At 42.4% G+C, this 13,001-nt stretch overlaps 1 protein-coding gene across 1 annotated transcript in view; it reads right to left on the reverse strand.

Annotated features, from left to right (window-relative positions):
* The window catches only part of cfap54 (cilia and flagella associated protein 54), a 133,948-nt gene that overhangs the window by 79,743 nt on the left and 41,204 nt on the right, over nt 1–13,001 (reverse strand). Inside the window, exons 21-28 of the mRNA XM_070434540.1 lie at nt 12,374–12,559; nt 11,990–12,114; nt 11,682–11,829; nt 11,268–11,423; nt 10,898–11,020; nt 7,032–7,157; nt 791–923; nt 507–602 (exon numbers count right to left, since the gene is read on the reverse strand). Of these exons, the coding sequence (XP_070290641.1) occupies nt 507–602; nt 791–923; nt 7,032–7,157; nt 10,898–11,020; nt 11,268–11,423; nt 11,682–11,829; nt 11,990–12,114; nt 12,374–12,559 (1,093 nt within the window). The remainder of the gene's footprint in view (nt 1–506; nt 603–790; nt 924–7,031; nt 7,158–10,897; nt 11,021–11,267; nt 11,424–11,681; nt 11,830–11,989; nt 12,115–12,373; nt 12,560–13,001) is intronic.

Raw genomic sequence — 13,001 nt, forward strand, 5'->3', positions numbered from 1 at the left:
GGGCAGCGATTGCAGCTGTGATTATTTCTGGGTAAGTCTCTAAGAGCTTTGCACAACTTGGATTGTACAATATTTGCACTATTATTGAAAAAATGTAATCTTTYTCAAATTGCTTGTTGACCATTGCTAGACAGATCATTTTCAAGTCTTGCCATWGATTTTCAAGCCGATTTCAGTCAAAACTGTGACTAGGCCACTCAGGAACATTCAATGTCGTCTTGGTAAGCAATTCCAGTTTATATTTGGCCTTGAGTTTTAGGTTATTGTCCTGCTGAAAGGTGAATTTGTCTCCCAGTGTCTGTTGGAAAGCAGACGGAACCAGGTTTTCCTCTAAGATTTGCCTGTGCTTAGCTCTATTCCGTTTCTTTTTATCCTAAAAAACTCCCTTATCCTTGCTGATGACAAGCATATCAAATGTAGAAAAAGTCAAGGGGTGTGAATACTTTCTGAAGGCACTGTACAGTAAACACCTAGGGAAGACAGATATAGGGTTAATAAATACGTACAATCTTTGAAAGCAGCCTTCAGAGGGCTGTTGGTGACGATGGGGTACAGCAGAATGGGGTCCTCCTGTCCAGTCAGTTCATGACCATGGGCCACCGCTAAGAATAATGTAGAATATAAGATAATATAATAGAATCAATCAATATTCAATGATACATACAGTATATAATAGAATATTGCCAATCAACAACAGTTGATAGGAATTTGTTTTAATGTCTACAATGTTACAAACAGGACAGTTAGTACAGGACAGTACAGTACAGCAGAGGCCTGTAGTATCTCATACCCCTGCTCCAGGCTGAGCTGTCATGCTGCATGAAGGTTCCAGTCCTCTTGTTCTTCATGGCACTGCCCTCCAGAGCCTTCATCTGTTCATTCTGCTCCTCCTCTCCCTGGATGCTGCCTGCCTTCTTCAGCAACTTCTCAATCCGGTCATACGCACACACACACACACACCAGGGTTTCCATTAGCCGGCTTTTGCCCCCCCCCCCCAAAAAAAGCTGATCAATTAAAATGCCGCTGGACAATTGTCCGGGAGAAGAAAACAAATCCCATTGTGAAGTAATGCATTTTAGCCTACTCATACCAGTAGATGTAACGCGAGAGCTGCTGATACAGCTCAAACAGAAAAAAAGTGTTAAGTAAAAAAATAGATACGATTTTTTTATTTTTTATAAAAGTAACACATAATTAAACAGCAGCTGTAAAATAACAATAACGAGGCTACATACAGGGTGTACCGGCACAGAGTCAATGTGCGGGGCACTGGTTAGTCGAGGTAACTGAGGTAATATGTACATGTAGGTAGAGTTAAAGTGGTACTATGCATAGATAATAAACAGAGAGTATCAGCAGCGTAAAAGAGGGGGAGGGGGGACAATGCAAATAGTCTGGATAGCCTATTGATTAGCTGTTCAGGAGTCTCATGGCTTGGGGGTAAAAGCAGTTAAGAAGTCTTTTGGACATAGACTTGGCACTCCGGTTCCGCTTGCTGTGCGGTAGCAGAGAGAATAGTCCATGACTAGGGTGACTGGAGTCTTTGAACATTTTTAGGGCCTTCCTCTGACACCGCCTGGTATAGAAGTCCTGGATGGCAGGAAGCTTGGCCCCGGTGATGTACTGGGCCGTACGCACTATCCTCTGAAGTGCCTTGCGGTCGGAGGCTGAGCAGTTGCCATACCAGGCAGTGATGCAACCAGTCAGGATGCTCGTGCCCTCTTCACGACAGTCGTGGTTGTTACCTACCCTTACCACCTGGGTCGGCCCGTCAGGAAGTCCAGGATTAATTTGCAAAGGGAGGTTTTTAGTCCCAAGCTTAGTGATGAGCTTTCAGGGCACTGTGATGTTGAACGCTGAGCTGTAGTCAATGGGAAAGGGCAGTGTTGAGTGCAAGAGACCGCATCATCTGTGGATCTGTTGGGCGGTATGCAAATTGGGTCTAGGGTTTCTGGGATAACGGTGTTGATGTGAGCCATGACCAGCCTTTCAAAGCACTTTGAAGTGACTGCTACGGGTCTGTAGTCATTTAGGCAGGTTACCTTAGTGTTCTTGGGAACAGAGACTTTGGTGGTCTGCTTGAAACATGTTGGTATTACAGACTCCATTAGGGAAAGGTTGAYAATGTCAGTGAAGACACTTGCTCGGAGTACACGTCCTAGTAATCCATCTGGCCCTGCGGCCTTGTGAATGTTGACCTGTTTAAAGATCTTACCCACATCGGCTACGGAGAGCGTGATCACACAATCGTCTGGAACAGCTGATGCTCTCATGCATGCTTTAAGTGTTACTTGCCTCGAAGCGAGCATAGAAGAATTTAGCTTGTCTGGTGGGCTCATGTCACTGGGAAGCTCACGGCTGTGCTTCCCTTTGCAGTCTGTTATAGTTTGCAAGCCCTGCCACATCCGACGAGCATCGGAGACAGTGTAGTATGATTCAATCTTAATCCTGTATTGACACTTTGCCTGTTTGATGGTTCGTTGGAAGGCATAGCAGGATTTCTTATAAGCTTCCGGGTTAGAGTCCCGCTCCTCGAAAGTGGCAGCTCTACCCTTTAGCTCAGTGCGGAGGTTGCCTGTAATCCATGGCTTCTGGTTGTGTGTACGTACAGTCACTGTGGGGACGATGTCATCGACGCACTTATTGATGAAGCCAGTGACTAATGTGGTGTACTCCTCAATGCCATCGGAAGAATCCCGGAACATATTCCAGTCTGTGCTAGCAAAACAGTCCTGTAGCTTAGCATCTGCTTCATCTGACCACTTTCTTATTGACCGAGTCACTGGTGCTTCCTGCTTGAGTTTTTGCTTGTAAGCAAGGATAGCATTATGGTCAAATTTGCCAAATGGAGGGCAAGGGAGAGCTTTGTACGTGTCTCTGTGTGTGCAGTAAAGGTGGTCTATAGTTTTAGTTTTTTCCCCCTCTAGTTGCACATTTAACATACTGGTAGAAATTAAGTAAAACTGATTTGAGTTTCCCTGCATTAAAGTCCCCGGCCACTAGGAGAGCCACCTCTGGATGAACGTTTTCCTGCTTGCTTATGGCCGTATACAGCTCATTGAGTGTGGTCTTAGTGCCAGCATCGGTTTGTGGTGGTATATAAACAGCTATGAAAAATACAGATGAAAACTCTCTTGGTAAATAGTGTGGTCTTCAGCTTATCATGAGATATTCTACCTCAGGCGAGCAAAACCTTGAGACTTCCTTAGATTTCATGCACCAGCTGTTATTTACAAATATACATAGACCGCCACCCCTTGTCTTACCAGAGGCTGCTGTTCTATCCTGCAGAATAAGCTTAAAACCTGCCAGCTGTACGTTATTCATGTCGTCGTTCAGCCACGACTCAGTGAAATACGTGATCATAGTTTGTCTATTTTATTATCGATTGATTTTACATTGGCTAATAGGACCGATGGTAAAGGTAGATTACCCTCTCGGCGACGGATCCTTACAAGGCACCCGGACCTTCGTCCTCGATACCTCCGTCTCCTTCTCCTGCGAATGATGGGGAAGAGGGCCTTGTTGGGCGTCTGAAGTAAATCCTTCCCGTCCGACTCGATGAAGAAAAAGTATTCCTCCAGTACGGGGTGAGTAATCGCTGTCCTGATATCTAGAAGCTCTTTTCGGTCATAAGACACGGTGGCAGAAACATTATGTACAAAATAAGTTACAAATAACGCGAAAAAACATACAGTGGTTGCTCAACTAAAAGTTTGGAATTATGCTGCGGGACTTAGAGGTAATTTGTGGTTTAGTACGGTACCCTGCGTCATTACTTCTTTGCTCCAGACCAGCGCATGGGGGAGTTAGAGCACTGATTATGCTTTTGGGTCCCAAGGCACTACTGTGTCTCTAACTGACAATGAATGGGTGACATTAACCAAATAGAAACTGATAATTGATCATTTAATTTCAATGAACTGAATGATGAGGATGAAGAAGGTAACTGAACTTAGAACAATAGTGTTAGAATTGCTATTCCTCTGTCCTGCACAAGCACACCCGGAAAAATACACTTATTTAATTTGTTACTACGGCCGAGCGGCGCAAAGGTCTAAGACACTGCATCACTGCGTTGCTACAGATGCTGGTTCAATACCTGTGTCGGCCGTACACAGCGTTGTACGAGATCTTCAGTTTCTTGGCAATTTCTCGCATGGAATATCCTTCATTTCTCAGAACAAGAATAGACTGATGAGTTTCAGAAGAAAGGTCTTTGTTTCTGGCCATTTTGAGCCTGTAATCGACCAAAAATGTGCTTTTCTTTCAAAAACAAGGACATTTCTAAGTGACCCCAAACTTTTGAACGGTAGTGTATATAAAAGCCCCWTAGATATTCTCACAGATCAGATTTGCTCTATTGAAAAATGCCCCTTAGATAGTAATTTAGAATCCTCCAATCCTCTAATTGGCAGAGAGTCAAGTCATTGAAAAAAATATTATACGATATACTGTAGGCCTACCGTAGGCGATATGAGTCTCACTAGTGTTGAGTAATGTGCTGTTAAAAGTGGTGTAGGTCTTATTTATTTTAAAGCATATTAAAGTTTGAAGCAATAGGATTTGAAGCAATAGCCTACCCGCTGTGGTCAACTATTTCAGCACCGTTTCACGCTGCTCTGAGACAAGCATGGGGACTGGTCTTGATAAATCAATGAGATTTTTATTTTCACTGAATCTCCGTTTGGGTATTGGTTAGACTACAATTAGGGTGTGGAAATGTACTGTAGCATTGTAGCCTACTCCCGACTGTCATGTTGTACACCGCCATATTTTCCGTTCCATCCTAACGGAAACCCTGAGGGTTTCATTTTTTTTCTTCTTCTTGGAATAGAAACAAGCTGACTTTAAGCTGACTTTCTTAAAATCAATCCCATATACTACGCTCTTACAAAAAATGTTTTTAATTCTCTAGTACAGCCAATATTGAAGGCTATCAAATGCTTCTCAAAGATGCTAAATAATATACTAAATAATATACGTAATAATAATATAATAGCTTAAGAGGGTGTGAACGATGCTGAATGGGTTTAGACAAAGGGGAGCTCTCTCACCGAAACACTAAAATGCCCTTTTCTCAAAAGTGAATTTACAAGTGTATCAGCTTCCAAAGCAGAATTACTTTCTCACTGTTCCTCAAAAATGCAGTGTATGATATACCATGATGCAACTCGGAGTATCTACTTTTTTACCAATGTTAAAAACCCAATTTCAAATTTTGCTACATAATTCCAGGTTGTGAGTCACAATTTCTTAAATGATCAGTAAATTAAAATGCTGCTGGTTAAATGTCTTGATGACAGCTTTGCACACGCTTGGAATTCTCTCAACCAGCTTCATTATATATTCACCTGGAATGCATTTCAATGAACAGGTGTGCCTTGTTAAAAGTTCCTTTGTGGAATTTCTTTCCTTCTGAATGTGTTTGAGCCATTCAGAACTCGCTTGGGCCAAGAAACACGAGCAATGGACATTAGACCGGTGGAAATCTGTCCTTTGGTCTGATGAGTCCAAATGAGAGATTTTTGGTTCCAACCGCAGTGTCTTTGTGAGACACAGGGTAGGTGAAAGGATGATCTCCGCATGTGTGGTTCCCACCGTGAAGCATGGAGGAGGAGCTGTGATGGTATAAGGGTGCTTTGCTGGTAACACTGTCAACGATTTATTTAGAATTCAAGGCACACTTAACCAGCATGGCTACCACAAGATTCTGCAGCGATACGCCATCCCATCTGGTTTGCGCTTAGTGGGACTATCATTTGTTTTTCAACAGGACAATGACCCAACACACCTCCAGGCTGTGTAAGGGCTATTTGACCAAGAAGGAGAGTGATGGAGTGCTGCATCAGATGACCTGGCCTCCACAATCACCCAACCTCAACCCAATTGAGATGGTTTGGGATGAGTTGGACCGCAGAGCTAAGGAAAAGCAGCCAACAAGTGCTCAGCATATGTGGAAACTCCTTCAAGACTGTTGGAAAAGCATTCCAGGTGAAGCTGGTTGAGAGAATAGTGTGCAAAGCTGTCATCAAGGCAAAAGGTGGGTACTTTGAAGAATCTCAAATATAAAATATATTTTGAATTGTTAAACACTTTTTTGGTTACTACATGATTCCATATGTGTTATTTCATAGTTGATGTCTTCATTATTATTCTACAATGTAGAAAATAGTAAAAATAAAGAAAAACCCTTGAATGAGTAGGTGTCCAAACTTTTGACTGGTACTGAACAACGTGAGGCTATTTGATGAGTTTCCAAGTATAGGTTTTATTCTCTGTAGTGATGCTTTGAATCGTCTGCTTCATTTAGACAACGTGGTAATTAACAGACAAAACACACTATTGCTGTGTGTAACAGMGGCTTAAGAGTGGGACGTTACCATAGTAACGGGGCCACTCAAGCCTTGTCACATGTCTGTGTGAGATTTTGAATCTAAACTGACTAGTAGTAGACCACGTCTCTTTGCAAGCAGCTCAAGCCAACTCCAACTAACATTGAAAAACAACCGAGCTTGTGAACAAAACAATGTAAATACCCAAGAAACACGAGGACAAAGTCTCACTTTGTAGGCTTTCGAGTAAATTATACCAACTTTTATGCCTGTGCGCAGCGCCTCCAAAAATGTATCTGTCAGCACTTCACTCACAGCGTGCACAGTTCACCAGCCAGTCATTGATGCTGCGCGAGGTGGGATATAGGATACTTATTTCTATGAAACAAAACGGCAGAAATACATTGAAAACAGCTACTCCAGCCTTTTGCTATAAATCGCAACTCGCACGTGCTCATACTTGACTTCTGACTCAATTTTTATGAGCAAATGCGAATGTAATGCTCACAATGTAGAGCCCTGCAAATTGACCACCCGCCAACGTGGCTGGTGAAATAGACATTCTTACCCACCAATACAAAAATCTACCGGCATTTGGCGGGTGTTAATTTTATGCCCTGCTTGGGCTGTAAATGGAGGTGTGCTTTGATGAGTAATTGATTAAAAGGCAGTATAGGTTACAGTGCAGTACATACCCCATCTGGCTCCACTGGAAGGGGCTTACTGGGTCCCTGCACGGTCTCCAGGATATCATGGAGGAGTTTCTTTCCCTGTTCGATCACTGTTGCTGCCAAACGGTGCTTCTCCAGGGTGCGAAGGGCCTATGGGTTAGTAGAAGACTGGTCTTAATAGATCTAGATGAATGGAACTCACACACACACACGGTGTTAAAACCTTTTCCAGCTCTCCATCTTTGGTTGGTATATAGCTCAAAGGCCCAAAACGGGACACACAGCCATATCCTTACAAACATTTTGGGTGGCTTCGCAAAATCTTCTTCAGCTCTTCCTCTTTTTCACACACATACATACACACACTAGGGTTTAATAGCGGGATCCGGGTTACCGAGATTTCCAGAGATTTCCTGCCCAAACCCATTCTCGATTCCAGAGATAAATAGGGGCGAGAAACCAGTAAATTATAATAAATCATTTTTAAAAACAGTGTGACGTGAAATGGCACTGTTAAATGATATGAAACGTCTAAATCTGGCTTATCTACAGCCATCTCTGCTATCTACAGGGTCAATCATATTCCTGTAAAGCTTGGAGAGGGTTTCATGAATACATCGGAGAAATATGTTTCTACTGGTGTCTTCGCCCAAGATATTAGTGACCATTGCCCAGTTGTTTGTGTTAGAGATACAAAAATCTAGTTTCAAAAATCTAAGCTTCGTGTCATCACAAAGAGGAACTTTAAAAACTTCAGTGAACAGGCTTTTTCTTTTCTTTTTTTTACATTATATTATATTTATTATAGTGACCTTGATTGTATTTCAGCTATCCCTGGATCTGATTTAGCTTTGAGCCTCTTTGCAGATGTCTTCAATACTATTGTGGATAATCGTACTCCCTTCAAAAAATAAAGGGTTAAAGGTCGATGGAATGTCTGATACGCTCCGGAATTATCAGAAGTCCTTCATAAAAGAGATGATGCTTTGGTCAAGGCTTAGGCTTGGACCGGCAAGCTTTTAAGTAACTGAGGAATCGTTGTGTAAGACAAATCAGAAATGCTAAATCTGATTAACCACTCTTTCAGATTGTAATGGGAACCCGGCTAAAGTCTGGAAAACTGTCAAAATCCTGAAGGGTTCTACTTCCTCCTCTCTGACACAACAAATTCATTCAGACACTGGCCTCATTAAGGAAAATATGCCATCATTGATGCCTTTAATCACCATTTCATTTCAGCGGGCTATCTCTCTTTGAAATAACTTCTAAGCCTATTCACAGTGATATTGGGCTGGATGCTGATAGGGGAAACTTTCTGAATGATCAAAGAAATTATTTTTCTTTTAGGTTATTTACAGAAAAATAAGTCCTGGATGCTTTGCTAGCAATAGACAACAATAAAGGCCGACCAATTGGATCCTGGTCTGCTTAAGTGTGCAGCGCCCATCATTGTTGGCTCAATAACACACTTTTTTACTTAACATTGTTATCAGGAAATATTCCAATAGTATAGAAACCAGCTCTAGGATAGTAGTGATCTTAATACTTATCACCCCATTTCAAGGCTTCCTTGTCTAACTAAGATTCTAGAATACTTGGTAAATGTACAACTTTGCTCTTTTTTAATCATAGAAATGTATTTTGAATGTAAACCAATCAGGGTTTAGTCCTGGGCATAGCACCGTTACAGCAACTACTTTAGTTGTTAATGATCTTGTCAATGCTTTAGACACCAACATCAAATGTGCTGCTTTGTTTGTGGACCTGTCAAAAGCTGTTGATCATGCTATTTTAATGAATAAGTTGTCCTGAATAGGCTGAGCTTGGACACCTGTTCATGGTTTCTTAGTGACAGAACTCAGGCTAACGTGACTGATGGGGTTAACTCTGAATTTCTTAAAGTACATAKAGGTATACCACAGGGGTCAATTTTGGGACCTGTTCTCTTCACTATTTACACTACCGGTCAAATGTTTTAGAACACCTACACATTCAACGTTTAAAAAAAATATATTTTCTACATTGTAGCATAACAGTGAAGACATCAAAACTATGAAATAACACATATGGAATCATGGTTAAACAAATCAAAACATATTTTATATTTGAGATTCTTCAAATAGCCACCCTTTGACTTGATGACAGCTTTGCACACTCTTGGCATTCTCTCAACCAGCTTCATGAGGTAGTCACCTGGAATGCATTTCAATTAACAGGTGTGCCTTCTTAAAAGTTAATTTGTGGATTAACTTTTTGTGGTTAATTCATTCCTTCTTAACGCGTTTGAGCCAATCAGTTGTGTTGTGACAAGGTGGGGGGGMTATAAAGAAGATAGCCCTATTTGGTAAAAGACCAAGTCCATATTATGGCAAGAACAGCTCAAATAAGGAAAGAGAAACGACAGTCCATCATTACTTTAAGACATGAAGGTCAGTCAATCCGGAACATTTCAAGAACTTTGAAAGTTTCTTCAAGTGCAGTCACAAAAACCATCAAGCGCTATGATGAAACTGGTTCTCATGAGGACCGCCATAGGAATGGAAGACCCAGAGTTACCTCTGCTGCCGAGGATAAGTTCATTAGAGTTGCCAGCCTCAGAAATTGCAGCCCAAATAAATGCTTCACAGAGTTCAAGTAACAGACACATCTCAACATCAACTGTTCAGAGGAGTCTGTGTGAATCAGGCCTTCATGGTCGAATTTCTGCAAAGAAACCACTACTAAAGGACACCAATAAGAAGAGACTTGCTTGGGCCAAGAAACACGAGCAATGGACATGAGACCGGTGAAAATGGAAAATGTGTCCTTTTGTCTGGAGTCCAAATTAGACATTTTTGGTTCCAACCGAACAGATGATCTCGGCATGTGTATTTCCCACCGTAAAGCATGGAGGAGGAAGTGTTATGGTGTGGGGGTGCTTTGCTGGTGACACTGTCTAAGATTCATTTAGAATTCAACACTTAACCAGTATGGCTACCACAACATTCAGCAGCGATACACCATCCCATCTGGTTTGGGCTTAGTGGGACTGTCATTTGTTTTTGAACTGGACAATTACCCAACACACCTCCAGGCTGTGTAAGGGCTATTTTACCAAGAAGGGGAGTACTGCATCAGATGATCTGGCCTCCACAATCCCCCGACCTCAACCAAACTGAGATGGTTTGGAATGAGTCCGACCGCAGAGTGAAGGAAAAGCAGCCAACAAGTACTCAGCATATGTGGGAACTGATTGATGACAGCAAAGCTGTCATCAATGCAAAGGGTGGCTACTTTGAAGAATCTAAAATCTAAAATATATTCATATTTGTTTAACACTTTTTTGGTTGCTACATGATTCTATATGTGTTATTTCATAGTTTTGATGTCTTCACTATTATTCTATAATGTAGAAAATATAAAAAAATTAAGAAAAACCCTTGAATAAGTAGGTGTGTTCAAACCTTTGACTGGTACTGTATATATTTTAGACTGCTGGACTAAAAACATCTTGGTCGACCAACAGCCTATCAACCAAACAATCTGCCAGTCAACTAAATGGGGTCAGCCCTAAAACAGCCACAACCTTCCCAAATTCCCCCGGGAGCCAGGTGCAAGCGGAGAGAAAAGTGCCAACAAGTGACATCTTTCAGTCAAAGGTAGATTAAAACGAATGTAATTTTCACTAGACCTCATAATATTTGACCAGTTTGTCAACAGTGCTTCATAGGCCTACATTAATAGGCTACACCAACAAAATAATATGGTGACTTTGAGAGAACTTTGAGTTTATTAAATTGCAACAAATACAACAAGAAAACTTTAGATTAATGTGTTAATTTCTCCATAATTTTTTTTTGGTAGATTCTCTGGAAAATATTATACTCCAACACACACAAACACATGGTTACCTTGGCAACATAATATGTTATACAGGCTATCATGTGCAGGAGAGACTCTGAGGTGGTGGCTGGGCGTTTCTGTTTAACAACTCCTGAGATCTCTGTCAGCACCGCCAGGCACTTCATCAGCACCTGGAAGAGACATACATACTGTTTACACCCACATTTACAAGATCAGCACAGCAATGTGATAATCATAATAGTAAAGCAATAATTTACAAACAATAGGCAACATTTTTCCAAAAACAACTAAAAAGCATGCTAAATGGATAATCTACATCGAAGGTGCTTACACCAATAAGCATAATCTGGGACCAGGAAACAGTGAGTCATTCAGAGCCAAGTCAATCAGGAGCTCAGTAGGTTTACTGTACCTTACCTGTACAACAGGCTCTGCTGGGATCTGGTGAAACATGAGCGGGGCCAGCAGGCCATAACACCTCACCACGGCCTGCAGGGCAGCGCTGCTGTCATTCAACCAGAGAGCCAGGTCTATGGCCACCAGCATCCGCTCACACTCTGCCAACCTGGCCTCCTGGAGGGGGTAAAAGTAAACACAGCTGCCATCATACCACCCTCTCTAACATCTCTCACTGTCATGCTTGGTTCTCACTCAGAGTCACATATATTACATTCTGAAAAATCCAAATACCACATGTGATTCCCACACAGGGACTCTTGGACTTTCCCTTTTTCTTATGACGCACCAAGTAAAATAAACAAATGTTCTTACCCAGAGCCCAGTTTACAGCCATGACCATAAAGGAGCCAAACAGTGCCTTTGTGTACTTACCTGTCCCCAAATGAGTGGTCCCCCATCACTGAGGGTGTCACAGAACAGCGCACCCTCCTGGATGTGGATCTCTGTCTGCATAAGGATGGAGGAGAGGAAGAGGTGGAGGAGGAGAGGAGAGGAGCGCTGCAGAGTCTCCAAACGCAGCCTGCAGAGGAGGGGGGAGAAAGAGGGGGGGAGAATGAGAAAAGGGGAGGGAAATCGAGTGAAAGAGGGGATAGATTAACAAGAGCCATGACAGAAAGGAATGTGAGGGAATAAGTATCTCAAACAAACACATATCCTCAGTCAGAGTGTGTTGTCCTCACTTGGTCTGAGCTAGCCCCTCTAAAGTGGCCCCTGGTTCTTGAAGACCTTTAGGCTGGTTGAAATGGCTCCACAGTTCACTGCAGGCTCTCTTGGCTAGAGTGTGTTGCCCTGTCTGGTACGCTGCCTGCATGGGACACAACACAGATAGGGAGAGAGGGTCCTACTTTCACCAGATTATACATAGAGTAACCCACACACACTCAATAAATCGGTGACCTTATATAGGGCCGAATCCTAACGTGAGATGTGTGTGTAGCTATAACCCAAACTTTCTCTCTAGTCTTTGATTGACAAACACAGCTACAGGATTTGAATATCATGTTACATGATAAACCTTTGAGGTGTGGAGTGTGTATCTCGAGTTAGGAGTCCTTCCACAGTACCTGTGCCAGGTGTGCCCAGGTGGTGAGCAGTGGCAGAGGCAGGGAGGCTAGCAGAGGCCTGGTTGTCTCTCCAATGGCATTGCCCACCAGTTTACCCCCGGCGTCGTAGGCTGCTACAGCAAACACATACTTCTGGTTCGGCTCCAAGCAGTCCACTCGTAGCAGTCGCTCCCCTGATGCAGGAACCTGGGCAGAAACACAGGGACAGAGAGTTTATGAAAAATCTAGCCATTGAAATAGAATGAATATCTATTCATTCTATTTCTATGAATCTAGCTAGGCCAACCATTAGTACAGATGTCTTGGGAATAATTAGTAGTGGCCAATGTTCCCTCTAAGCTGCACATGGGCACGCAGCTCCCCTTGGACTGCTGCACAGAAGAAATATCAGCCCACGCAGAGAAGAACGAGAATGAACTTCACTCAACTTTATAGAGTTTTCCCTTTAGTTAACACTATCAACGTTTCCCTTTACTGTGGAAATTGTGCTCGAACCAACGCAATATTAGCCACTTTCAAAGTAATATATCGAAGCAAAACGAACTATGCAAGATTTAGTATTCTAAACTCACTGTGCGAGAGATTTTCTTGTAGGTAGAGCACATTGGAGTAGGATTCTATTTGGAGT

The sequence above is a fragment of the Salvelinus sp. IW2-2015 genome, linkage group LG23, assembly GCF_002910315.2.
Source record: "Salvelinus sp. IW2-2015 linkage group LG23, ASM291031v2, whole genome shotgun sequence".
Classification (NCBI taxonomy): Eukaryota; Metazoa; Chordata; class Actinopteri; order Salmoniformes; family Salmonidae; genus Salvelinus; species Salvelinus sp. IW2-2015.